A 27115-nucleotide genomic window follows, 5' to 3' on the forward strand; every position below is an offset into this window, starting at 1 on the left:
GCACAAGCTCAAGAAACTGGAACTGCTCTGACTGCCAACCACACGTAGTTACAGAAATAAACGGTCTATATTTGACCCGCACAGTAACGGCATGGTTGGCTGTTTCATCATAAACAACGCTGTCCACCACGTGCTGTTTACTATGACACCAGAAGTCGACTTTCAGGTGTAATTTGAATTATTTTGAGGGCTTAACTGTTGAAGACTTGGAGTAACAGGCTTTATTGGACTGACACACTGATGCTCACAGTCACTTTTAATGCAAGACACCACACTCTCATATGAGACCAGATGTACAGACGTACACTGCCACAACGCCACTGTGAATTTACACACACACACACACACACACACACACACACACACACACACTTCTCGTACCTATGGTACCACAATTTTTCTCGTGCCTATGGTACGACGACTTTTCTCCGTGCTCCTGGTACACTGCGCAGAAAAACCTTGCCCCACACACACACACACACACACACACACACACACACACACACACACACACACACACACACACACACTGTGTGTCTCCGGTCAGACGTCCTGATATCAGGTTAGTATGGATCTCCACAGGCAGCGGTTTAAACTGCATTAACACTGGAACATTTCGAATTCATAATTGCATTACAACTCCAGTGTCCTTCAGTTGTGTGTTTGTGTGTGTGCGCGCGCGCGAGTGTGCCTTTTTCTCTTGTCTTTAATGTGCTCCTCAGAGAGTGCCTGTGTGTGTCCCAAGCTAATGACTGTGGTCTGATGCTGAAGGGGCCCTGAAGATCAAGATGAGATATTAGATCAGTTATTGATCCTCCCTAATGCTACTGAAAAATAAAAGGAATTTTAATTTGCAGTGATTAGCCCTTAACTGTGTCTGACTAGAATCCGGATTAGAAACTCATCTCCTGAAAACTGTACGGGACAGAAAACCTCGTAGAGTTTCAGCCAGATCTACATTTAAATGGAAAAACTGGTAGAAATATTGCAATTTTTACGATCTAACTTTGTAGTTAGATCGTAAATTTAAAATTTTCAAAATTATTTTGGGATTAAAACTAAACAAAAGAATCAAATATTTGATATGATACGACATAGAACAACAAGAGTCATTACTGCCCTCCAGGTGGACTTAAAGGAACGCAATTGGGATGAGGTTTTTGCAAATGAAGATTCAAATAGTGCATATGATGCATTCTTATCAACTGTAATTTCACTATATGAAAAACATTGTCCTTTAATGAAAATCACTAGAAAGCATCACAGATCAAATAAGCCATGGATCACAAAGGGGATAGAAGATGCATGTAAAAAGAAAAATAATCTATATAAGAGAGTCATAAAACAGAGGACAAAAGATGCTGAAATAAAGTACAAGTTATATAAAAATAGATTAGTAAATATTATAAGAACAAGTAAGAAAGAATATTACCACAAATTATTGGAGTAGAAGTAACACACAAGAAACATGGAGGATATTAAACAGTATAATCAAAAAGGGCTCAAAAAATAAGAATTATCCAGGTTATTTTAAAAAAGATAAAGATATTGTGCTTGATAAAACTAAAGATATTGCAAATGAATTTAATGATTTCTTTGTAAATGTTGGCTTTAATTTAGCAAAAGAAATTCCAGAGTCAAGAAATAATAACGACTTAATATAGACTTAATAAATATATTGAGAAGCATAATCTCCTAAGTGATAACCAATATGGCTTTAGAGTGAAAAGGTCCACTTCGATGGCAGTGATGGAACTTGTAGAAGGGATATCTAATGCTATAGATAATAAGGAATATACTGTTGGTGTTTTTATAGACTTAAAAAGGGTGTTTGATACAATTGATCATTCTATATTAATGAATAAACTAGAGAGATATGGCATAAGAGGGTTAGCATACAAGTGGATGAAAAGTTACCTGGATGAAAGATATCAATATGTCGAATTCAATAATGTAAAATCTAAGCAGTTGAAGGTAACTTGTGTTCCTCAGGGCTCTGTGCTGGGCCCTAAATTATTTATATTATATATAAATGACATATCTAGTGTTTCCAAACTGTTAAAATGTGTATTGTTTGCTGATGATACCACTCTGTATTGCTCAGGTAAAAACCTAGAACAGCTTCTGACTACAGCGGAAAAGGAGTTAAATATATTAAAAAAACTGGTTTGATGTAAATAAGTTATCATTAAATATAAAGAAAACAAAATGATTATTTTTGGCACTAGACAAATGAAAAATGTATCTAAAATAAGGGTTAATGGAATTGAAATTGAAAGAGTGTACGAAAATAAATTTCTTGGCGTGATAATTGATGATAAGCTGAGTTGGAAGTCTCATATAAACCATGTGAAAACAAAAATGTCAAAAACCATCGATATTCTCTATAAAACAAAGCATGTCCTGAACAAAAAATCATTATACACACTTTATTGTACTCTGTTGCTTCCATATATGACTTGCTGTCTGGAGATATGGGCTAATGCATATAAAACGAACACTCTTCATATTTTCAAGTTACAAAAAAGAGCTATAAGAATTATAAACCAATCAAACTATATAGAACCAACTAACATTTTGTTTATTAATCTGAATACCCTGAAATTTTATGATTTAGTTGAATATAAAATGGCACAGATAATTATAAAGCACAAAATAACTTGCTTTGCCCCAGTACTCAGAAGCTGTTCAAAGTCAGAGATAGTCAATATGACTTAAGGGGAACAGATTTCTTTAAAAAAAAACAAGATAAGGACAAATATAAAGCAGAGATGTGTTTCTGTTAGAGGAGTTAACCTGTGGAATAGTTATGACAGTGATTTAAAAAGGTGTAGTTCATTTTCCTTGTTTAAAAACATGTTTAAAAATAGAGTATTAGAAAAATATATAAATCAAGAATGAAAAGAGCAAAAAAACCAAAACTCTTGGTTCTTTTGCTTTGATGTAGTTACTTGTGTGATGGAAAGTTTTGGTTTTTTTTGTTTGTTTTTTTTCTTGTTTGTTTGTTTGTTTTGTTTTTGCTTTGTTTTAGTCTTTGCTTCGAGCCCTGAGGAGCTGCATGCAAAAAGATCTTTTGTTAAAAGGGTTGGCGTAATAAGCAAACGCTTCAGCCAATACCTTTTGACTAGCCTTGTCTCATGCTTTCTTGCTTTGTGGTAGATCTTTGTTCTGTCTTCACTGAGATATTTGAATGCTAATCAATAAAAAATCAAATCAATAACTTGACAAAATCTGACCCAGAAGAGGATTTTGGTGGACAAAGGTCACACAAATTGTATAATATTGAGATAAAATGATAAAGCCAAAGGTGAGATTCACTGAGCCGTTTTATTGTTCTGCAGAGACACTTTTCTGTCCATTATTCACATGGTAACTGAGGAGCAGGAGGAGACATTATTTCAGAGATTGTGTTTCAGATGTGATCAGATACTGAATTAGTGCATTAATCCCTGGCACTCATCTTGTAAGTGGTGATTATGGCCACATCTGTACACATAAAACCTCCCTGTTTTAGGAGCTCTTTGCAGGACCATCGATATTCGAAGTAGATTTAGTTGACAGACATTTCAATAAATTCCTCCCAAGTCTGCACTACAGTACAGGCAGAGATGATGTTGACTTTAAATTAGCTGGTTGGAGGAAGCATGCAAGTGCAACGCATTAATTGCAACTAATATTCTAACCACAGGCTCTGATTTTATGTCAGAAAGTAACCTTAATCTCCTTTGATATTTCTTAATGAGACAAGTATGAAGCTATAAAGATGTAGTCTGTGCTCTTCGACCATAACGCAGAGACACAAAATGGGAACATGTGGCAAGTTCTGACATTGGTCTCTTTCCCTCTGTCTCTCTCATGCAAACATGCAGAGTGGCTGGCAGTGTGATCTGAGACCGATTCAGGCTTTCCATTTGTCATCTGAAGTGGATGTAGTCTGCGCCATTAAATTATTTAAATAGTTTTCTAACTCTGAGCTGTGACAGTGTTCTCTAATGTCGCTAACATTTTCTAATATAGCAACTCACAGCCATCACACAGTAAACTCTGTACTCTTAAAATGAGCAGGGCAGTGCATTTTCCTCCACCTTCTCTTTACGGATCCTCGTTAAAAAGACAGAAGAGCTTTTTAAACCTGCTCATCTCTCACAGCTCTTTGTGTTATTAAAGTTTAATTTTGTTGTGGAAAGTCGTAGAACGCACTTCCTTGGCTTTAAATTGAAACTGTATTTTCCTAAACTTGTAGGTTAAAGACTGCAGCCTTAGCTGTTAATTCTAATGATCCAACACCCCAAAACATGGATATATGTGACATATGTCCATACGGATCGCCGGCTACGCCAGCAGGTGTTTGTGGTGCTGGTTTCTTCTCCTAATCAAAAGCTTCTGTTAACTGTTGTGCATGCTCAGACTTGATGGCATGAAACTGCAGAAAAGCATATTGTCTGTAGGCTAATATGAATTTCATATGGATGGAATAGGAAAACAGTATTTGAGTAATGAGCTTTTGGTGATCGCTCTGACCTTTATCAGTCCCCGTAATCATCATCCATTTGCACAACCCTAATGTGATCTGTTTTAGATATGCAAAAAGTTTCAAACTTGAGCATAAACTTGTCTGAGGTTATTAAGTTTACTGGTTCTGAACAGCCGGGTCACTTCCCCAAAGAAAAGGGACACAGGCAGACAGAACTTTGGGTTGTCTGTGAAGGTTCTCAGTCATCCAGATCATCGTAGTCTAAGAAAAAAGTTTCTTGAAGACGTTTCATCCGAGAAGTTTCTTCAGTACTGAGAGCGTCTGGTGGAGAGTCCCAGATTGGGAGTGTCCCCAATAGGGTCATGGACCCCTATTGATCCTCTACCTAACGAGTCACTCTCAGCCAAGGTTTTGGGTGAACCCATAGTGAGACCTTGCCACACCCTGTTATCTGATTTACTGAGATCAAACGGCCCAGGATGAGCAATAGACAGTTGTTTTGTTTTGTTTTTAAATGCATAGAATCCAGGAAATAAAGTCGCTTAAAATAACCTGTGAATGTCACCAGCCCACCTGCTCGAGGTGTCCTCCCAGGTGCGCAGCTAAAACCGACATCCCAGCAAGCTTCTTGAAATCCAAGTTCTAATAAAACCAATTTTTTTTACTTTAAACCGTTAAACTTATACAAAGTTCTACAAAAATAAAAAGCAGGCCACTATTTATACTTTTTAATTCAAAGTAAACGCCACCATGTCGACTTCCTGCAGTGATGCGACTGCAGTGATGATGTAATTGGTCAGAAAAGACCCAGCAGACAGCAAAGCAGATCAGTGGCAGAGCAGAGAGGACAGAATAATGGGCTTGTCAGTGGGTGACAAACGGTAATGGCAGAATGCTTTTCTTCTACTCTTTTATTTTTGTCTTTTTGGTACAGGCCCCATCAGCTGAGGGCAGTCAGGCTGCGTCTCCAAGCCGCTCAGTGTCTGTGCAGCGGTTAGATTTAATGTCTCAATCAGCTGCTCAATTGGTATGAAATATTCTGGTGGCTGTTGCTTCCAGTAAAGGGGGGGAAAAAGAGATCAGTGTCCCCATTTTTTTCCCCCCGCTGCAGTCTGCAGCATCTGCTGTCAGAAAGTAGAAAATAAATGGAAGATCTAAATGTCACAAGAATCTTTTCATTAAAGGTGATGGACGTGTGGAGTCTGGGTGCGGCGGCTCTGGTCAAATTAATTACTCACAAAGCCAGTCATGACTCTTGCTGTGTCGCTCAGCTCTCTTTATAAGTTTCCTGTGTCTCCTGATCAAACAAATATGAGAGAAAATTTACTGCAGGCTGAGAAAGATCAAATAAAAGAATTCATTAACTTTTATCTCTACATTTGACTCTTCATATTACTTTCATTATGCATAAACTTTATATTTTACTGTTGTTTCAACTGTTAACAAAATTATTTTCCAAATATGGGATACTTAAAGTAAATCTTCTTGTTTTGCTCATTTGCTGCCAGTGTCGTCATCAGTTTTATCAATTATTGATGTTTCTCTCACTCATTTAAAAGGCTGTGTTGCACAGAAGCTGGATGTGGATCACAGTGTGGGTCAGGTTAGGTGTGAGTATCTCCTCAAAAAAGTGGTTTAGTTAAAGTGTAAGGGTAATGGGTGTTATAAAACATTCAAACATGGACAGCTGCATAAAAGATGGAGCACAGATCAAGTGTTTGGTTTGATTTTTGTTTTTCTCGTCTCCGGCTGAAGTTTTGAAAGTGAAAAATCACGTTTGAAAACCTCACATTTAAATACTCGCAGTCTAACACTTACCCTCGTCATGTCTTTGTGGTTTTTCGGGAGTTTGCTGTTTTAAGCTTAAGTTGAGTGGAGGAACGTCCACTGAAGAAGTCACTTGGATGAGTGACGAAACGTTCCTCCCACAAAACGCTACGTCCAGATGAACAGAATCAACTTTTTGGAGAGTAACTGGGAATTGGGCTGTTCGATATAACGATATATATCGGATGACGATATAAAAACATCTATCGTTTCATTTTACGCTATCGTTTGTTTTGTGGTGTCGCAAAATAAACTGTTTACGGCAATATTTTTTTCATGGTTCTGATGGTCACTGTAGTGGCTATATTCATTTCTTAAAGTTCTCTCTTTCTCTTATATTTAATACAACCACACTACGGACGGACAAGGGCCTGTTTTTATGCGTTGTCGTTAGCAACAACGACGGTAAAACCACGGCGTGTCAGCTTGTTTATTTTCCACATAAACCTTTCACAATAAAGCTCAAGATCCTGTTGAGACTTTTCAAAATAAACGGAATCACGTGAAAGATGCAGAGTATTTACGGTTGAGAAGCAAAAAAATAAACCTTAGACTCAAACGTTAGAACAGGCTTTTCCCCGCAGCACGCCGTGTAATAAATACTCACAAAGAAAACGGCGGCCATTACAGCTTATGTCTAAAAATGTGTCTCCCCCCGTCACCTTGTAAATGAGACATATTACCATAAACATGCCATAAGAGTGGCCAGCCAGTGAGCCAGGTGGTATGGAAACACCTGACAGGAAGGTCCAGGTGTAGCTTTACAGCAGCGACTGAACTTTCAGAGTAAGAGCTGAGATTGCCTACTAGTTGGACCAACGTTGTCCTAAACAGTAAAGGTCTAAAACATAAAGAATGCTTTGTAACATACTTCCTCCCACATGGCATTGCAAGCAGCATGTCCATTTACAGGAATGTGGTGCACAGCTGGAAAAAGTCTTTGTCCAGTCAGATAATTCCTCAAGTTACCAAACAGGAGATGCCAAGCACTAGATAACAAACTAGGATCAAAGTAACATTAGCTCATTGATTTTTATGGGTCTGACCTTTTGTCATCTGATTAAAGTGTTTCCTCTAATAGAAAACCAAGAGTGAAGTAAAAGTCTTTAAATAAAGGCTGCCCCCCTCACTACATCCAGCTGCATGCCTGCAAATGTCTCACAATAAAAGCCTTCTGTCCACTCACACATGGAGCATTGGATTTATGTTGAACACCTGGGTTTGGAGGAAGCTAATCGATGTTAGCCAACATTAGTAGTTAATTTTGTGTTTGTTCCTCTTTGTGTAGAATTGGCTCACTGATGCTTCGTTTGCTTTCATGTTACTTTAGTGAAACTGTGACACCACGAGTGCAGTGCTGGCTGGTTTTGAACAGACTGAAGCTTCACTCGTGGAAATTAGAACAACTGTGTGAAGATTCAATGTTACTATAATTTCTCGTTTTAAATACAGACCTGTTGCATTCTGCAGCTCAGGTGAGTAAAGGTCTCCGAGGAACTGCATTATGCTGAAAAATTCCTTATCAGGAGAGGTTTTTTTCCCAACATGCCCGCGGGTAGCTGTCGGTAGCTGTGGTTAGCTTTCTTAAACAATGACTTTGTGTGTGCCCTTGGCAACTTCATCTGGGAGAGAAGGCACCCGGCAGCACAAATGAAGAAGAACATTCATTAATTCTTTTTAGGGGGGGCACTAGACTTTAAATTGATTTTGTGCTTGAATGAAAACAAACTGTGGCGCCCCAAGTGAGATTATTGATGCGATGTTAGCCATTAGTCACCATTACAAAGAAAGCAAAACACTTTGAGTGGAGGTGGAGGTAATCGCCGGATGCCTTTCTGTTTCTGACAAAAACAAGTTTTTCCCCTCTTCATTGTTGCATTTGAGTGATAAGGAGGCAGACGCTCTTGGAAATAAATACAATAAGAGCTTACATATCTCACCCAGATCAGAATCTGACACCTTTATCTAAGATAGTGATATTTTCTTGAGAACATTAAGAGAATGAGTTTTTATTAATTCAGTTTTAAACTATTTTCTGCTCCCACTAGTAGAGTTCTTTCAAAAAATTCTGAAAATGGATGAAAAACAACAAGTTTATCACGTCTACACTGGAAAACAGCATTTGGTAACAGTTTTCATAGAAATCTATACAATCTTCCAACATGTTGTGACTGTATTGATTTAGAAGTACTAATACATGCCCGTGCTGCAGTACTGCTTTCTGTGTTGGTGGAATAATTGGCATATACTTATTCACATTGAAAAAACAAAAGTTAGAAATGAGATATGTTTATTTGCTAAAAACAATCATTTTAGCCCATTGCTGGGTGGGGTGTAAGGCAATGTGATGATATATCATATGTCATGTAGATCAGTGGTCCCCAACCCCCGGGCCTCGGACCGGTACCGGTCCGTGAGTCGTTTGGTACCGGGCCGCGAGAGTTGAGGCTCAGGTGTGAAGTGTATGGTTTTCAGGTTTTTTATCAGTTTTCAGCGTTATTTTGTTAACGTTTTTATCGTTAACTCTGTTTTCCTGGGTCTTTTCACATGTGTTATGAATAAATCTTCTTTTTTTTCGGTACCGGTACTAGTTTTATTTTGTTGTATTTATCCGCGACACCTTAAAGGCCGATCCTTGAAAATATTGTCGGGCATAAACCGGTCCGTGGCGCAAAAAAGGTTGGAGACCGCTGATGTAGATGAGAACCTTCTGAGTTCTGCAGTGTAGCTGCGCACCAGCTGTAGTTTGTAGGAGTCATGCAGACACATTTCATGTATTATAGTAATTATTTGGTCTGCACCTAGAGAAGTGTGTGTGTGTGTGTGTGTGTGTGTGTGTGTGTGTGTGTGTGTGTGTGTGTGTGTGTGTCTCTCTGACCGTAAACAGTAAAGGGAGTAAACAACAGATTTGAATCACTTTAGATGATTAATATGAGGAAATAAAGTCTCAGCATGACATCACACCTTTAGCCTGTGTGACATAAAGCTGCACAACCACCTGGTTAAAAATCAACATATTTCTTCAGCCATTACAGCATTAAACAAGCCTGAGTCACAGTCAGCGTATCCCAGTTATTACTTGCCCATTTAAAAATAAATAAATAAATAAATTGCTGTCCATAAATTTATTTAAGTGAGCGCACACACACTAACCAGCTCTAATGTCCTCCTACTATGACATCAGAGTTTCCAGCACATCTAAAAGGAGAGGCTCAGTAAGTCAAGTGCTGTTATAAATCTGTGAATAATTTCTTACATAAAGAGCTTTTTAAGGATAAACCTGATGGAGCGTTTTTAAAAAGTAGAGAATTATTAGTAGAAACGATCTCTGTTATCACAGCAGAGCGGTGCTATCTGATCACACTGGAATCTGTGCATAATGTAGGTGTGTAAAGACCGCAGGAGCTTATTAAAGCCATGAATCAAACGCTCAACGACACTCATGAACTTGCTGATTTCCTCTCGCTTGGGTAAAATTGACAGTGTTATTCAGTGAACCAGAAACCGTGTCAGTAACTCCTCTGGAATTGTCCATGTAGCTGCTGACTTTTCCATGCACATGCACTCAAAAGCACACAGTGTGTATATTATAAAATTACTTAGGTTGGGTGAATTTTCCGACTGGTCAATGTAATTATAACAAAATTGAGCCATATTACTCGTTATCTACATCCTTGTCTCGGGGCAGGTTTTGTTAGGTTCGTTAAAAGTACAAGCTAACATTGTTTTCATTACAGCAATGGAAATAATTTGGAAATGATGAGGTCTTTTTAAAAAGTCTACACTGAAGTAATCTAAAATGTAAATGTATTTTGGAGAAAATCTGTAATGAGCACCAAAAACAAAAGAAAAAGGCATCGAAGCATGACGTGTTTCCTGCTATCACCTCAAGTGTTTCTTAAATCAAATCAAATCAAATCAAATCACTTTTATTGTCACATCACATGTGCAGGCACACTGGCACAGCACATGCGAGTGAAATTCTTGTGTGCGAGCCCCACAAGCAACAGAGATGTGCAAACACAACAACACAAACGAGCAAAATACAAGAATGGCCAACCTGAAACTAATAAATATATGTACAATATATAATAGTGTATGCATTTCTGGATGTGTATACTAAATATTTTCCTGTGTGTGTGTGTGTGTGTGTGTGTGTGTGTGTGTGTGTGTATACACATTTTTACAAATTAAATAGTAAAAAAGAAAATAATAATAATAATAATAATAATAAAATATATAAAATATACAGAGTTGAATATGTGCAAAACAAGTGGCATTTATATACAGTATGGAGTGCATAATGTTGAAGTTCCAGTAGTGAAGCTGAGGTGTCTATGACGTGTTCAGCAGTCTGATGGCCTGATGGAAAAAGCCTGCTGTTGTTCTGTTTACTGTTCGTCTGGGTTTTATACTTATTTATATATATTGTCAACAATAGACAGCTGCTATTGTTTTTTGTTTGTTTTTGGGGTTTTTGTCGTTGTTGTTGTTGTTGTTGTTGTTGTTGACATGTCAGTGAGACAGTTCATGCTTCGAAAGAAACAAGATGCTAATCAACACTTGAGGCAAATCTAAAATCTAAAATACCCCTAAACTTCGCTCCAAAACAAAGACACACAACCTTGGGTGTTGTTTGTTTGCCTTTTCCTAACATCCAGTTTCCAAACCCTAATATTTGCTTTCCCGACCATTTATTATTAATTTAGCACTCGTTAGCAAGTCTTAAAATATTTCATCTAAGTGATTGGCTTTTTTTAATGGGCTCCATCACATGCCGTGCACTTCCTGTAACATGCATTAAAATCTGGAGGTGCTCTCCTCTCTCTATCTGGTTCAATAGTGTTACATTAAAGCCTCTGCCATCTTTTTTCCACTGACAGAGTTTTAAAAGCCGTAAAGCCATCAGTACCTGAGCAAGTCACTTACTGGTATCACTTTAATGCATATATATTATGATAATCTTGTTCCCTGCTTATTGCTGCCTTAATAATGGAACACTTCATTGATCCCTGAAGGAAAATCCTCTTTATGCCTCCACGTTCATGCTGAGGCTAGAGTGCAGTAACCTGTGACTGTGGGTGATGGATCCACTCAGGGATCTTTGAGCAGGGCAGATGCTTGCTGACATTTGTGTTTGCACCGTTTTAATCCTTTTTTGCCGGGAACAGATCCTGATTTGCATTTATAAATGTTTTACTTAAATCACCAGAAAAACTGAGTTACAAGGAAAACGAGTTTGTGGTAAAGTGAATGATTGTTTTAAACTAAGTGCAAAAAGAAAGCAGTTTAGTGCATCTAAATGCTCTGCCTTAGTTTGAATTATTATGCACTTTGTCAGCACGCAGTAATGCTCGCACGTCTCCATTTCTGATGTGACTGACTGTAGGAGGATCTTCTCCTTCTACAAAGCTTCTAAATAAGGAGGAAAAATGAATGGATGCAGTCTGTAAAGGGGAGTACATGTAAATTACAGTCACAGAAATATCTTAACAGCTGCCAGTGTTGCTGCAGTTCACTAAAACAATGCTGTAAAACCACAGCATCCCCCATGTTTGAACTCCCAGAGCCCCACTTTACCTTTTCCAAGAAATATTTAATTCAACAACACTCGATTCCAGCAAACCCGTCATCCGCTGCAAGAACAGCAGCAAAGGTCTCAGCAGTCCTGCTGCTGTGTTTCAGTGCGGTGTCTCTGAAGCTACCTCGAGATTTCAGTCCATTATGGAGTCTGTGCGTGTCGCTCTCACAGTCTAAGACTCATCTGCAGTAAAGTAAATGTTGGACTTGCTGTTTGTTTTACAGGGCGAGATGAGACCATGCAGCCTGCCAAGCCAGCCAAGCCGTCCTTCCTGGAGTACTTTGAGCAGAAGGAGAAGGAGGCGAACATTCATAATGACGGAGGAGGAAAAGGACAAAACAACGCTGATAACCGCAAACTGCCCGGAGAAGGAGATCTTGAAGTGGTGAGCTGGAAACGTGGCGCACACTGTTACACTTTACCGTGAAGCCGTTACCTGGTCCACTGAACACCTGTAGATGTTACTGAATTCACATCAGTACAAGCACTGAGGTGACAGGAACTATATTTAAAATGGCACCATGAACACGGCACAGGGGTATGATCCCCACCAGCTGCTTCGTTTTCAATAAAAAGTAGAGGTCTTCATTTTGGAAATGTTCCTGGTATCTAAGTGAAATACTGATTAAATACAAGGAAAAGTCACACAGGTTTGAAAGTAAGAAAACACTCAAACCATAAATCTGATGGGCGAAGGTAAATATTACCTGTACAAATACTGTGTGTGTATTTAAGTGCGCTGCTGCCGTCTGCAGTCAGGTTGCTCTAAAAAGCAACACGAGTAATGGAGATGAAGACGGTGAACCAGCTGCACAATGAGCCGTGTGATTCAGGCTTCTCTCCTAAAATAAAGTTACTAAACTAAACTAGTGAGGATTGAAAACTGCCAGTAGCTCATAAACTTATTATAAATAAGAAACTACCAAAGTGGATGGAGGAGATGGAGCTAACCCAACTGCACCTTCTCCTTTGGCTTTATATGCATGCAGGTGAGCCTCTGCAGCTAATCAGAACTCAGATTAAACCATAGAGAAAGGGCAGGAGGGCGGAGGTTAATCACAATATGGATCGGGCTGAATGCTCCTTAGAACCTCTCAGAATATGTCTGATGTCTTCAGATCAACCTGTGGAGATGTCTAATAAACAATGAGTGATGTCTAGACCAAAATACTCAATTTTGCTCTTCAAGGGCCTGATATCCACTTACGAGGACGTTATACTGCCACTGTTCTATCGAAATTTAAAACGAATATCCTCATATGTGGATCTCATTTTTCTCAGAAACAAAAATCAGGTAATTCTTTGTTTTTACATTCATCAAGTGCCAATGAGCCCAAATAGCAAAGAGAAATTAAAAATGCCATGGAAGAGTTCGGGTCTTAGGTTAAAGAATTTAAATTCAAAGCTCTAAAAATGGTTAAAATTTAGTTTATTGTAGCTTCTGAGTTGCTTCACTTTTCAGAGCCTGATGCCTCAGATGAAATCATGTTAACGAAAAAGCAGAGGTTGTTTGTCTCGCTCAGAGACATTTATGCTGGACGCGTGGCTGCTCCTGCTGCTGGAATTAAATATTGAATATGTGACCTTTAACTGCGAGGTGGTTTCTCTTACCTGATCACCCAGCTGCCGTTTCACCTTTAGCTGTTCAGACGACGCATCAGCAGAAAGCAAAACGATAAATAAAACTACAGGTAGGCACCGAATCCTAAAAGCTGAAATTATTAAAAAGAAACAAACAAAACAATAAAGCAAAATTGTATTTTGCAGAATTTATTATCAGTGGTGAAGCTTTGCTTGAATTATGTACAACACTGAATTTCACAGCGGCTGTTTGAGCCATAAAAGAACAAAGACGTGTGTTCTGCTGAATGTGCGCATGTATGACTTCATAATTTTCAAGTGTGTGTGTGTGTGTCTGTGTGTGTGTGTTGAATGCACTTATATGTGTGCAACTGTGCGTTTGAAGTCGGTACACTAACAGACAGTGACGGCTCCCCGCTGGTTGACCCTGATTTTCCCTCTTGTTCTCCTGGATCTTTAATATTGTAACTGTTCGATGTAGGAAGGAGGGAAGAAACACACAGTCACTCACACTCACACACACACACACACACACACAGAGGATCATCACAGAGGTGTATCGCTCGTGGCTGTGACGCCTACATGCTGTCAGGCACACGTTCAGTTAGAAGATCGTCTCTCAGTGACTTGAAAAAGTTTTGGATTGTGTGTTCGAGGGAGACGAGTTGACTTAAACATTTACATCTGCACTCGAACACGCAGGAATATAAGCAGCATGCATTTATAGACAAGAGGAAGTACATGACAGATGCTTCCTGTCTACACTGTTTGATCAGAGACTGCGTTGAGCTGAAATGCTCCCCAAAACACTGAGGAACAGGACCTGCACATTTACAGGAAGTGTAGAGCAGCTGGCTCATAACTGGACATATGGAAGTTCCAGTTAGGTTTGCTCTTTGTGGTTTGCATTGTTTTAAATGTGTTTGTTATCATCAGCCAGTTTAAAGGTGGAGAGCTCACTCGGGGTTGGTAATGAGGTGCTGCCCTCATTATGACCACGAGCAGCAGGTGGCGACCAAATGAATCAGAGTGTGGATGCAAGCAGTGGCAACGCAGGACTTTAATAGAGGAGCAGATTGATTTGTTTGTTTTCTTTCAGTTAGTTTTGTTATTACACAATACTGTTTATTCAAAGTGTAATCTTTGTATTTTAGTCAGCTAAATTATCTTTTCAAGACTTTTCAGTTTAGTTTCAGTATAACTACAACAGCACAGAGGATAAACGCAGGTTTTACTAATACTGACATTTTCACAGGTTGAACTTGCCTTGTGTTTTGTAGCACAGAGGATCTGAGTATTTCTGTGTCTGCGGTGCATGAACATACTGCCAATTAGCACTGAGCCTCTGTGTGTACAGAGACGACCTGATGGCAGCAGAAGTAAAGCTGTTTCTGCAGCGTTTAGGGGAAAATCAAGTCGGCTTTACTCGAAGACTCCAATCCCACTCGGGGGGATTTATTGTTCCATTAGACTTTCAAATGTGAGGATAAAAAGCTAATTTCTTTTTGGATCTCTAATACACTGAGACAGCTTGTTGACAGCCGCATGCTGACTGTGTTTAATTTTAGATATGTCGGCTCTTCTATTTTTGTATTTTGCTATCAGATGTTTTTTTAATGCTCTTACCCGGGACAGTCATGTAGGCTCGTTGAAAACTCCAGCAGTTTGTGATTTATACATGTGCTTTTTAAAATCTTTTCGAGGTTTATTTCTTCCCGCGCAGGGTTGCTCTTTCACTCTCGTCTCTGTAGACCCTTGCTAATAGTGTCCCCATTGTACATGGCAGAGGTGTTTGCATAAATCACCTTTCACCTTTATTTTAAGGTGTGTCATCATCTTGTATAGGATTTTAAGGTCTATATATAGCTGTCCTGCATTAATATTTACCATTTTAGCTGTGGTTTTAGCTCCAGCCTCCTTAGTAGTGTGACAATGCAGCATAAGAACATATGGAGGAAAGCACTAACCGGCATTATTCATGAGAAGACGTAGAACAACCTTCCCCGCGCACCACCCAGCGCTTTCTCTTTTTCTCTGTTTTCATTCCCGTCTATTTTTGTTCTTCACTTATTGGTTTCTTTTTTTCATCCCTCCTGCTGCTTTTTTCCATTCTCTCTATCTCTCTCGCTCTATCTCTCTCTCTCTCCTCTTCAGATGTAAAGGGGTCCATGTTCTTGGCTGGCAGACGGTCAGCGGATGCAGGTTGAAACCAGTCACTGTCTAGTGAGCCCTCATCTGTCACATGATCTGTCAAAACGTAACTGTTAAACAACTTAAAGAGACATGCCAACACACACACACACACACACACACACACACACACACACACACACACACACACACACACACACACACAGACCACTGGAGTTTGTTTGCTTTCCTGCTTCAGTGCAGTGGTGGGGGAACTTCAGGCCTCAGGGGCCGGTGTCCTGCAGGTTTTTGAGGTGTCTGCTGGTTTAAATGGCTAAAGGACCTCGTCAACATGTCCTGAAGTTCTCCGGAGGCCTGGTAATGAACTACTCATGTGATTCGTGTGTGCTGACCCAGGGTGATACCTAAAACCTTCAGGACTCTGGCCCTTGAGGCCTGGAGTTCCCCCACCCTGCTTTAGTGACTCATCTTATAATCTCAGCAGACATTATCTTTCAACTTTTCTTTATTACCTTTCCCTAGCATCCTCATCCTCTGTCACACCAGGCTTCTGTATCTCCTTCAGTAGGTTGTCCCTCCTTTGTGCCTTCCCCCGCCTCCTCCACCTTCAGCCAGTAGCAGTTTCCTCAAACACCCTGCTGGTGATCAGCACTGGGAACAGTTATTGTTAACCCATTTAATTTAGTCATTCTTGACACCACCCTCCCATTTATCCGTGTCTTACACCAGCACTAGGAGTACCCTAGCTTTTGCTTGTGGATGAATGGAAACTTTGCATAAAGGGTTCAAAACCTCTTCCAGGGAGCCGTCATGCGTTCGAGAGGGAGTCAGACTTGGTGGGAACACGTCTGAATGTCTGAGTACAGCCAGAGCCAGCAGGCGTTCATTGTTAAAGATTTGTGTACCTTAACTGAAAATCAGACGTTCTCCACTGCTTTAATGAACATGGATTTGTTTCCAGAGGTTCCTGTTTGAGTCTTTATGTCTGGAATGAAAGCAGCTATTGAACAGAAGGCTCTCTTCAGCTACTCTGAGTCTATGGCTCAACTTTTGACCTCTGTGTGATCGAGGCTCAGAGAACCCTAGAGCAGCGGTCCCCACGGACCGGTTTAATGTCAGACAATATTTTCATGGACCGGCCTTTAAGGTGTCGTGGATAAATAGAACAAAATAAAATGATACGACCAAGACAAAAACTGGTATTTGGCATTTTGTAAATATAAAAATAAACATAAATTCAGAAACATGTGTAATTGTGTAACTTTATTAGCAGCGTCCTCCTGAAATTGCGCCAACAACACTGAGAGTAACATCCCCCTCTCTGCCCCTTAATGCTCTCTGGTCGCTATGGTAACACATCAATATTTCTTTCAAAATAAGACACAACTGCAACACGGAAAAAGACCCAGGGAAACAGAGTTAACGATAAAAACCCTGAAAACCATAAATTTCACACCCGAGCCTCAACTCTCGCGGCCCGGTACCAAACGACTCACGGACTGGTATCGGTCCGTGGCCCGGGGGTTGGGGACCGCTGTGCCAGAGCAGTTGGAGCCTGGTGCTTCTGCAGGGCCTGATGAACTAGCAGAACAACTTTTGCTTTGAATTTTACTCTGACCAACAGTGAGATCCCATATCAGGTTCCCACGGAGATATATCGAAGTTCTGTTTTGTTTTGGGTTGTTTTGCAATCTTTAATTAATGATTGTGATAATTAGCCCCATTTAGAGAATCTAGCAGATGAAATGCTGCTGTTAAAGTGTAAATACAGCTTTAAAGAAAGGGAGTGAAAAGCATCCTGATGTGCTGCTCGTCTTCTCCATTTGCCGCAGGTTTTTGACACAGCTGATCATTTCTATAGTTTCAGTCATTACTCAAGAGAAGTAATGTAACGCATATTAATCCTTACTTAAAAAATCATGCAAATAATGCTTTACTGAGAATAAGTAATCTGGTAACACTGTTACATTAGTTCTGTGGTGAACTGCAACACTGAGTTACATTATTACCAGTAATCAGCTGTTCTGCTTTTTCATATTGTTTATTTCATATTTAGATGTGAATCGAACAAAATCTGTCCCGGAGTGAAGAAGTGAGGAAACACTTGATGGGGCAGTGTGCTCTTTCTGGTTGCTCCTGAGCAGACTGACTCTATAACGCTGTCCTGCTTAGAACAGTTTGAAACAGATGAGAGAATAGTGCTGTTGGTGAGCCTGATTGCTCTTAAAGCTGCACTGAAGTTTGTTTGAAATGGAATCTTTAGTTCTTGTGACGGTACATCCATTTCTACAAGCAAAGCCCCGTTTGTAGTCTGCGCACACTTAAGAAGTTGTGTACTCATAGAAAGCTCTGAGCTGGCAGGACGAGCTGCAACAATGTCAGAACAGATGAGCAGCTTTGTATCTGCAGCCAACAATACAGTGAAATCCTTTAGCTCTTCAGCTGCTGAATGCTCCACTGTTTTTGCAAACTCGTGTTTGGCTGCTGAGATCTCACAGAACTGTTTCTGCATGAAAGGGAATTAAAATGGCAGAAAAGTGCTGAGATGAGCTGAAAAGGGAGAATTCAGCTGTGGGTTTACCACTACAGCAAAATATGAAAACTACAGATACACACAGCAGCCTTAAATACCCTTCGGTTTGATAAGGATAGGTGGAGAGGGAAAGCCCACCCCCATTCTTCTTGTACAGCCACCGAGTGCTTTGATGTCGTTCCCTTTAGAGGGCGGCTCTGTGTTTTTGGTCAAATTATGCAGCGTGCTGTGGAAAAGCTGAGAGAGCAGACGGTTTGTAAGCAGTTAGCTCAGGTGCTAAATATTTCATAACCAAAGTGTGTGTTTTTGTAGTTGTTTGCTCAACAAAATAATGCATCACAGCTGCAGCTGAAAAGAATGCGCTCATAACAACATTATGGATAATTCATATTTTCATTTTAATGACCGCATCCTTAAAGAGGGACTCCTCCCTAAACCCGGCATCGAAAGTTACAACAAAGTCAAGAGTGTGCTGTGTCAAATGTGTCAAAGTGCATCAGGTGATTTTATTGGTTTAACTGAAGAAGTCGTCAAAGTTTTAGTTTGTGTTGAAGTTTGAATGAATTCAGTCGGCTGTGAAGTCGAGCGCACCGACCGCTGGAGTCGAAGCAGGTTTCAGTGTTGAGGATTGTGATGGGAGGAGCCGAGCGATCCTTCTGTTAATAACAGCAGCAGGTGCACAGGTGTGATGTGCGTCTGTGTTTAGGTGAAGCACACTTTCACTTTGGGTTTGAACCTGCTGATCAGCAAAAGTACTGATAAAGCTCCGAAGGTCACATCTTTTTTTTTTTTTCTTTTTTTTTTTTTTCTTTTTTTTTTGCCTGTCCCGTTTGGCTCTTTTGCATCAGAATTGTTGTCTAAAGGCAAACAAAGATGCCCAACGGATTTACTTTACCAAATTGACCATCCCAGCCTTGCCATAATGGTCCATTTGATTCACCTTTTATTGTTTATTTTATTTTCACTTACTGAACATGGGACAGACTTGACTGGGGGAAAGAAGGGGAGAAAGAAAGAGGGAAAGAGAAACAGCTGAGAAGAGGGACGGGGGAGAAGGGCAAAAGACAAAAACCAACAGAATGAGCAGAAAAAGAAAAAAAAGAATAAAAAAAAATTAAAAAAAAATGCATATATCAATCACCTGGGTCACCTGCTGAGAAAGAAAAAAGAAAGCAAGCAGAAGAGAACAAGAGTAATAGAATAAACAACATCACAATGATATATGGGAATATGACAGTAAATACTAAATGTTAAACATTATTGTGCAGCACATAAGATCAACAGAACACAGTGTGCTTTGAGGTAGGAGCCAAAAAGGGTGTAGTTTGTGGGTGTGATCACCCGTGTGTACACCTGTGAGCATGGACCATCAGGGTGTACACCCCACCCCTGGCATCGTTGCCCACCTCTCAATGTTAAATACACGTAGACATTGAGGGCTAGCAGGAGGGACCATGCGCTTACCTGCTGCTCTCTGGCAGGTAGCTCCATGCCCTCCTGGGTTTTAAATGCACCTTAGAACACACATGCATCAACATTACAATGAGCGGGTGGAGGGAGGTTTGGAGTCTTCTCTCACCCCCGTTCTCTGCGACCTGCTGGAGCGGGGGGGCTAGGAGGAGGAGTTGGCCGTCCGACTGCGGTCTGGAGTGTGGAGCCTCCCTGCTGCTGCGGAGTCGGGGCGGTCTGCCTCCCCCCACCGCAGGGAAAAGGGAAACACCACCTGGGTCTGGGTGCAGTTCCCCCCTCCAGGGGCAAGGGTACCTAGACCCGGTTTGTAGAGTACGATTGGGGAGTGTGATTGTGTGTACAGCGTCTCTTTATGTCTGTCTCCACGTTGGTTGAGTGTGGAGTAAGTGCATATGAGAGCATGAGGGGGGAATGGATGTTTGTGTCTATATGTCAGGTTGGGTGTCAGGCGCCACCTCTCTGGGGACATCTCAGGCCCTCCAAGGTTTGGAGGCCTATCTCCCCCTACCACCACTTCCCCTGCCAGTGGCGGACTCCCTCAGACGTCGGTGCGTTGGTGGTTCTTTGTGTCCGGGGATGGGCGTCCAGGTACACACCGGCTCACTCCTTGGCGGCCGCTTATCGGGGCCTGGAGCCTGGGGCTCGCTCGGGCCACTTCGGAGGTGGGGTGCCCCCGGCCTCTCGGCCTGGGGCTCGGTCACTCAGGCACAGCTGGCTGCCGGCGGAGCTCACGGGCGCGTCACTGCAACCCCCCCTGGCTTCTGCTCCGCGGCTGCTGAGTGAGCCCTCATCTGGGACTCTCCTTAGCTCTTACTGGGACAGTGTGGGTCTTCCTTGGTCTCTTGTGTTCTGGGGGCCTCTGGATGTCTGGAGTTTTGATCTCCTCCATACCTGCTTCATGCCCTGGAGGACGGGGCTGTGGCCCCCCCACACCCTCTAGCAGATCATTACATGAAGGAACCTTTTAAAAAACAAAAAACAAGCACGTCCATGCCCGAAGGTCACATCTTAATATTCCAGTTAAAACCTCCCGTTGCTGTTTTGATGCACTTCATCATTTATTTAATAAGTGAGTATTTTTTTTATTGGCTAGTTTAATAATTAAGCTGTCTTCTCCAAAAGTTAAAATGCTTCTGACATAAAAAATATATTTGTTGGTCTGTTGGGTTAATTTTACTTCTTCATTGATGAGTCCATAAATCAAAGAAGGTCTTGTCCCATTTTTAAATGCTTTAGTTGGATGATTCCTGTAAGCAATACTCATGATTGATTACTGTAAATATATTGAATGAACTGGACATATCAGCAGCAAATGTTGATGTGAGCTTTTGGCCCTTTTGGCCGCTTTTTTGGAGTCCAGTTGTAGGACCTTCCCTTGTTCACGGTTATCTGTCTAGTGGACTCAAACGGCGGCGTTATTTTAGCTCTATTGATTCTGGGTAATAAATAGCCTGAGAGCGTTGTGCGGCTGGTAAAAGCTGAGAGGGGGAATCCCCTGGGGAAAAGCTAAAGCAAGCACCAGGTCCCTGTCTGAGGCCGGCAACCGAGAGAGGAGGGATTGAATACAAGTCAATAGATTCATCCTTTGAAAGCTGCTAAAATAGATACTTTCATCAGACACTTTGGTTATTGCTGTCATGTGTGACGTACTTTGAGGGCGCGGTAAAGGTTTTTGTCAGCGTCCACTAATGGACTGCGTCCGCGTTGATCTTTGACCCTAAAGTCATCAAATCCTGCTTCGAATGTCGTTGTGACGCGTTGTGTGTATCAAAAGCTGACCGTGAGAGTTCACTCATGACAAACGTTCAGTGTTCAGAAAACTTTGTGTTTCTCGTAACTATAATTTAAAGCAGAGAGGTGAGAGCAGGGAGGGAGTCTGAAGCCAAACTGTGAGCTGGTTCCACATGAGAGGAGCCTGAAAGTCAACGCTCGTCAAACTCAGGGAAAATAAATGTTTGCTCTTAATGAGGTGCCCTGACTTTCCGTCTCACACACCCGAGGTCCTCGATGCTGATGAATAAGCACAGCAGCCTTAACATAGTTCAATGTGTTCTCCTCTAGGTAAGCACGTGGTCGGTGGAGGATCTGCGGCTGAAGCTCGCCTCTCTGGACCCTCAGATGGAGCAGGAGATCGAGGAGATCCGCCAGCGCTACCAGTCCAAGAGGCAGCCCATCCTCGACGCCATCGAGGCCAAAAAACGAAGGCAGCCGAACTTCTGAGAAGTTCTGAAGGATTTCTCTCACGTTTCCCGCAGCAGTTTGGAGGAACGTCACCGAGGCTGCTGGAGTTTCTGCGTGATGTGACGTTTGGGGAGTGAGGATTATCGGTTTGACGTCTGCCTGCTGAGCTTTTGGACCTTTGTCTAAGAAAAACTGTAGAAAAGCTGTTCAGCTGAATATCATTGACATTTATTTTGTCTGCTTGAGATCCATGATCCTTCTGTTTGTGGCATTTCTTTTCATTTCAGTATCATCAGCAGCAGTTTTGGACTCGAGTTTCTTTCTGCTTATTTCAAGCTTGCACACAGTTGCTTTAAGGAGGTGAACAGGTGAACATACCTGGAGACCGTCAGGTCCTGTCTGTAATCATGTGGTACATCATCATTTGAACTGCTGACTGTTAAACTTCGGTACTCGTCTATTACTTAACTTCTTGCCATCATTGTTGGTGAAGCTGCGGAGCTTTTCTAGGTTTCTGCGTCTGACAGCGAGGTGTTTTATAGAACAGGATGAATCTTCATTCTTGAAAAATGCACAAAAATGTAACATGGACAGTGGATAAAACTGGGTTCTGTCGGCACGTCTGCTTTTCCAAAGATCTCTAAAAGACAACAAATCACTGAATTTGAATTCACAGCTAAAAGCAGAGGGGATAACCAGTTTTTCTCCTCTTCCACTCGACTGGTCATCTGAGAGATGCTGCACATATTCTGTGTTTCCACACAGTTTGCTCTGAACTCCAAAGCTAAGGTTTCTTTCAAAGCTGCTTGAGGAAACTCTCTAATCTGGTACATGTCCCTGCGTTTCTGTTTTCTACATTTCATAACTTGGTGTTACATTGAAGTCCTACTCATTATATCGGACTTTGTGTTTGTGCCTCGCGACCAAACTGTTACTAGATCTTTTCTTTTGTCTTTGATCTTCTGTGGGCTGAAGCACATTTCTCTCACTCCTGCAGCTGCAGCATGAAGCCAGCCTGCAGAATTACTTCAGTAAAGAAGACAGAAAAATGGGATCAGTTAGTGCAGAGTGTGGTTCGTGAACCAGACGTATTCTTTGCTTTGTAGAGCACATCATTTCACTTTTTCCAGTTTTATATATTTATAAGATTATGCGATCGTCATCTCAGCTCTTGGGCCAGTTAATGAGGAGTGTTTACAGTTCACAGGTGATGATTCTGCTCTCTGATTGGTTTGTTCGGTTGGGTTTCGGTTGTCTGTCGGCTTGTGGGTCAGAAGATGAATCTGACAGGTTGAGATGATCAAAAAGAAAAGAAAAAAGAAATCTGGCTACATGAAATTACAAATCTGTAGAACTATGTCAATATTTAGTAAATGTTTCTAACACACTGTAAATTAGGAGTTAAAAGACATTTTCAAGTGTTTCCAGTTTGTGTCGACATTCATAACTCCAGTATTACAGTACGTCATCAGTATCCTGTCATTACAGCACAGGAGGAGTTATTGTTGTCGACATGCAGACTAAATGAAGTGCCCTTTTAATTTTTTTTATACGTTTCCTTTGTTTGAGTGGGTCTCTGAGTGTAGCACGGGGCACAGTGGCCGCCCGGCCGCTGGTTTGACTCGTCCTCAGATGAACTTCGCTCACTGTTCTCGCTAAACTGAAGCAAAACTTGTTGTAGAGAAACTCCCTAAAGTCCAGCAGGGGGCAGTAGACAGATTTTCCTGAGTGAAGTGGAGTGTGTGGAGCTCGGGGGCTAAAATGATTGTGCTCTACACAGAAAATCCCTCATTTGACTTTTTTTGTGTTTGTTTTTTGATAAAAATAAAATTACACTCAGGCCATTTAATTTTTCTTCCAGTGAAGCAGATTTTTTTTTTCTTTCGAGTTAAAATGTTCGCATTGTGCTAAAACATGCTGATTGGTCAGGACGGCCCCCTCGACTATGCCCGTTCCCAGAGCAGTGTGGTTGAACCACAGCACAAACAGAAGCAGCCGGCTGTGATTGAAGGCGACTGTATCTAAAAATCTCTCCTGCTCGCTTCATGACTGAAATCAAAGCTGCTGTACTCGTGGTGCACGCTCCTGTCACGTCTCTAATACTTACAAAAACGTATTTTACTTCAGCTGAGCTTGTTTAAAAAGTATTTAGAGAGAGAAAGTAGAATTATATACACTCTCCTGCCCTTCTATCAAAAATGTTGACCCTGCAAATTTTACATTTTTGGCTGCAGCTCAATGAAGTCTCCTTCATTTTGGATCGTCTCAGCACGACTCCCTACAAAGACGTTCTCTGACAGTGCCTTATTCTCGATTAGCCAAGTGACCAATCACAGCAGAGACAGGTGACCAATCACAGCAGGGCCAGAGGTTCTGTATCAGTGAAGCCTGTGAGGAAAATCCTGCATTCTTTAACATTAAACATGTAGACGTAGTCTGCTGCAAAATGAAACGATGAAACTGTAAATGAGCATATCGTGGGCACTTGTAACGTTACAGTGTGTTAGGAACCATTTATTAATGTCTCCTTATAAATGTTTGACAGTGGACGATAGACGAGAAGATCTCATCTTTCTTATATCCGTTTACTTGCTAACTGTTCCATCTCTCCACAAAGTCATTTTTTGAAAGCACAGATGATGGTTTGTAAGTAAAACATGAAGTTTGGGATCCTAAAACTTCTGAATTTTGATGTTCTGATTGTTGATTGCACCAAAATGTGAAATATGAGCACATTTGCCTTTTTGTTTAACCACCAGTGCCCTTCTTATTGTTTGGATTTTCATTTCAGATCCAGTTTTTTTCTTTATCTCTCCTAAAATAAGCTCTAAAAAAACAGACCTGGTTTGACAGATTTATGGAGCAGATTCAACAAAGCTTTTATCCCCCCGGGTTTGATCTGGCACAGCGGACTCGACGAGGCCGCTCCTGAAAAAGTGCCAAGAAGACTTAACTTCTGACATTCCTTTAGGAGGTCCAGCACAAGAGAAAATAAGGGACGGTTTATATTTTTCTACGTAGGTTTAGCGGTGACGCAGTCAGTCGGCGAGGTGACGGTTTGTGTGTGTGTCCGGATGAAAATGAGCTTCTCAGGTCATAAAAACTCCTCAGGGCTGTGAAATAATGGCAGAACCAATTAGAAAACGCTGTAGATGGTTCAGAGTTCCTTCATACACGGTCACGTCTGTATATATGAGCAACACTCGGCTGCATGTGTATATTTTGATTCATTCAGCTGAAAAGTTCAGTGTCAAAAACAGGACTTTAGAAAAAATGTGAGAATGGCTGCTTTCAGAGGGAAACCCTTCAGATGGATTTCATCACACAATGCTGTATTTAACGGGTGGTTCAAATCCACAATGTGCACATTTTCCTGTGGCCTGCGGTGCTCTTTATCCACCAGCCATGTTTTAGTCACATGGCCAGTTTCCTTTCGGTCCACAGCATCATAGCAGAAATAAACATGTTAGCAGCCTGCTGCAGAAATGTTTCTGCCCTCTGTGGCTGTTTTCATCCTTCATAAGAACTGTACAGTGGGTTCACTTTTCCTTTATGTCTGTTTAGATTTGATTGTGGCTTGAAATTCGAATTGTCCACCTTGGGAAGCTGTAGCTGACCGTTGTCTGTCTACAGCTCAGCTAATTTGGATCATTTCTCTGTGTTCACACTGTTTTTTGAGCCTTCTTGTGATGCAGATCATCCATCAGGTCTGTGGTTACAGTCATTGACATGCTCGTGTTTTATCAGCCTGTTACTTTGCAGTAATAAGCAGCTGTAGGCATGTCTGAGACCAAACTGATAAAGGTGGATGGATATCAGTGCAGGCCGGAGGAAGAACCTGTGAGTTTGTTTGAACTGCCCCTTTAAGCTGGTTGGTGTCTCCTGTGTTTCTCTGTAAGATGATGACTCATGAGCACAATTCATTTCCTGCTGTGTTACAGGCAAAGCTTTTTCTGCCTTGTCCTACCAACTGTGGATGCACTGTGGGGCTGTCAGAATATAAAAACTGGTTTTGATCCCTCGACGTTCAGAAAAAGGGGACACATATTTAAAATAATGGCGCCTGATTGTTGTTGAATTATTTGCATGAGCTGCTTGTTGCTGCCTGAAATTAAGTCAAAGTCACTGGAGACTAGACGACCTCTTTTTTTTTCTTTTTTTTTTTCTTTAATGTAACAGAGACACTTTTAAATGCTTCTTTGATTTTCCAACCTTTGACTGATTCTTCATAAACTGCTGAATATGGAAACCACAACAAACATCAGAAAGCATTTGCAGGTTTATTTTTGGTACAGCCAAACTTCTTCAACCTTGAGACTGTTGAATTTTTACTTTGATTTAATATAATTTACATGCTTGAGTTTAAAAAAAACAAAACTGAGCAGCATGTCAGTTTACTCAACGAGTGATTCATGGATAAATCCATACACTCAAAATGAGGCTCTCTTTAATCTCTACATTTGTTTTGTGAACATTTCTTTCTTTAACTTTTTGTTTCGTGCTGGTTTTATATAACTAGCTGTTTAATTTCACCTCAATATTCAAGCACAAACATTTTTTGGATCAAATAAAGACCAGAATTGGATTCTTGGAAAAAAGTGAACAAACGAACAAAACAAAGAAAACCAGAGAAAAACATGAAATGTTGCTTTAGTTCAGCAACTCCAGATTAGACTTTTTATTTTACAAGTTAATCTAAGTGAAAATCTTTCTGCCGTCTTGTGTCTCTGCCTTTTGTATAAATCTGTTTGAGCATGTCAGGATCTGAGTTTGCTTCCTGTTGGCGTCGGCCTTAAAGTCAGCTTGTGTTTGAGATCACTGGTGTTTGGTTGGTTTGTGTCCTTTGTGGGTTTTTTGTTGTTTGCTTGTCTAACAAAGAAAATAAAAAACTAAAGCAATAAAAGATGCTGCTTTTACTTTTGTACATATAGATTCTTATTAAAGTTCCAATTAAATCAAATGTAACTGTAAACACGCAGCAGACGCTTCATTAGGTACACCTTGGCAGTAACAGGCTGGACCCCATTTTTCCTTCAGAACTGCTTCAATTCTTCATGGCAGAGATTAAATATAAAGAACACTTCTCAAAGATTTTGGTCCATGTTGAAATGACAGTGTCACAAAGTAACTGCAGATTTGTCAGCTGCATCCTTCATGTAACTCTCCTGTTGCAGCACATCCCAAACTGAGACTCAACACACCAGGCAAATTATATTTCATCATTTGTTCACCAGTTTTAATAAGTCTGTTGCAATTATTGCCACAATTTCCTGTTGTTATTTGACAGGTGTGGTCTTCTGCTGTCTACAGTTCAAGA

The 27115-nt window shown here is 40.9% G+C and overlaps 1 protein-coding gene across 1 annotated transcript in view; it reads left to right on the plus strand.

Moving 5' to 3' along the window:
* LOC101482544 (serine/threonine-protein kinase 4) overlaps nucleotides 1-26701 on the plus strand; it is a 47376-nt gene extending 20675 nt beyond the window's left edge. Inside the window, exons 10-11 of the mRNA XM_004559032.6 lie at nucleotides 12107-12267; nucleotides 21679-26701. Coding sequence (XP_004559089.1) covers nucleotides 12107-12267; nucleotides 21679-21837 — 320 coding nt within the window. The 3' untranslated portion in view covers nucleotides 21838-26701. The remainder of the gene's footprint in view (nucleotides 1-12106; nucleotides 12268-21678) is intronic.
* The last annotated feature ends 414 nt before the right edge of the window (nucleotides 26702-27115 follow it).

This window comes from Maylandia zebra, linkage group LG5 (genome assembly GCF_041146795.1).
Source record: "Maylandia zebra isolate NMK-2024a linkage group LG5, Mzebra_GT3a, whole genome shotgun sequence".
NCBI lineage: Eukaryota > Metazoa > Chordata > Actinopteri > Cichliformes > Cichlidae > Maylandia > Maylandia zebra.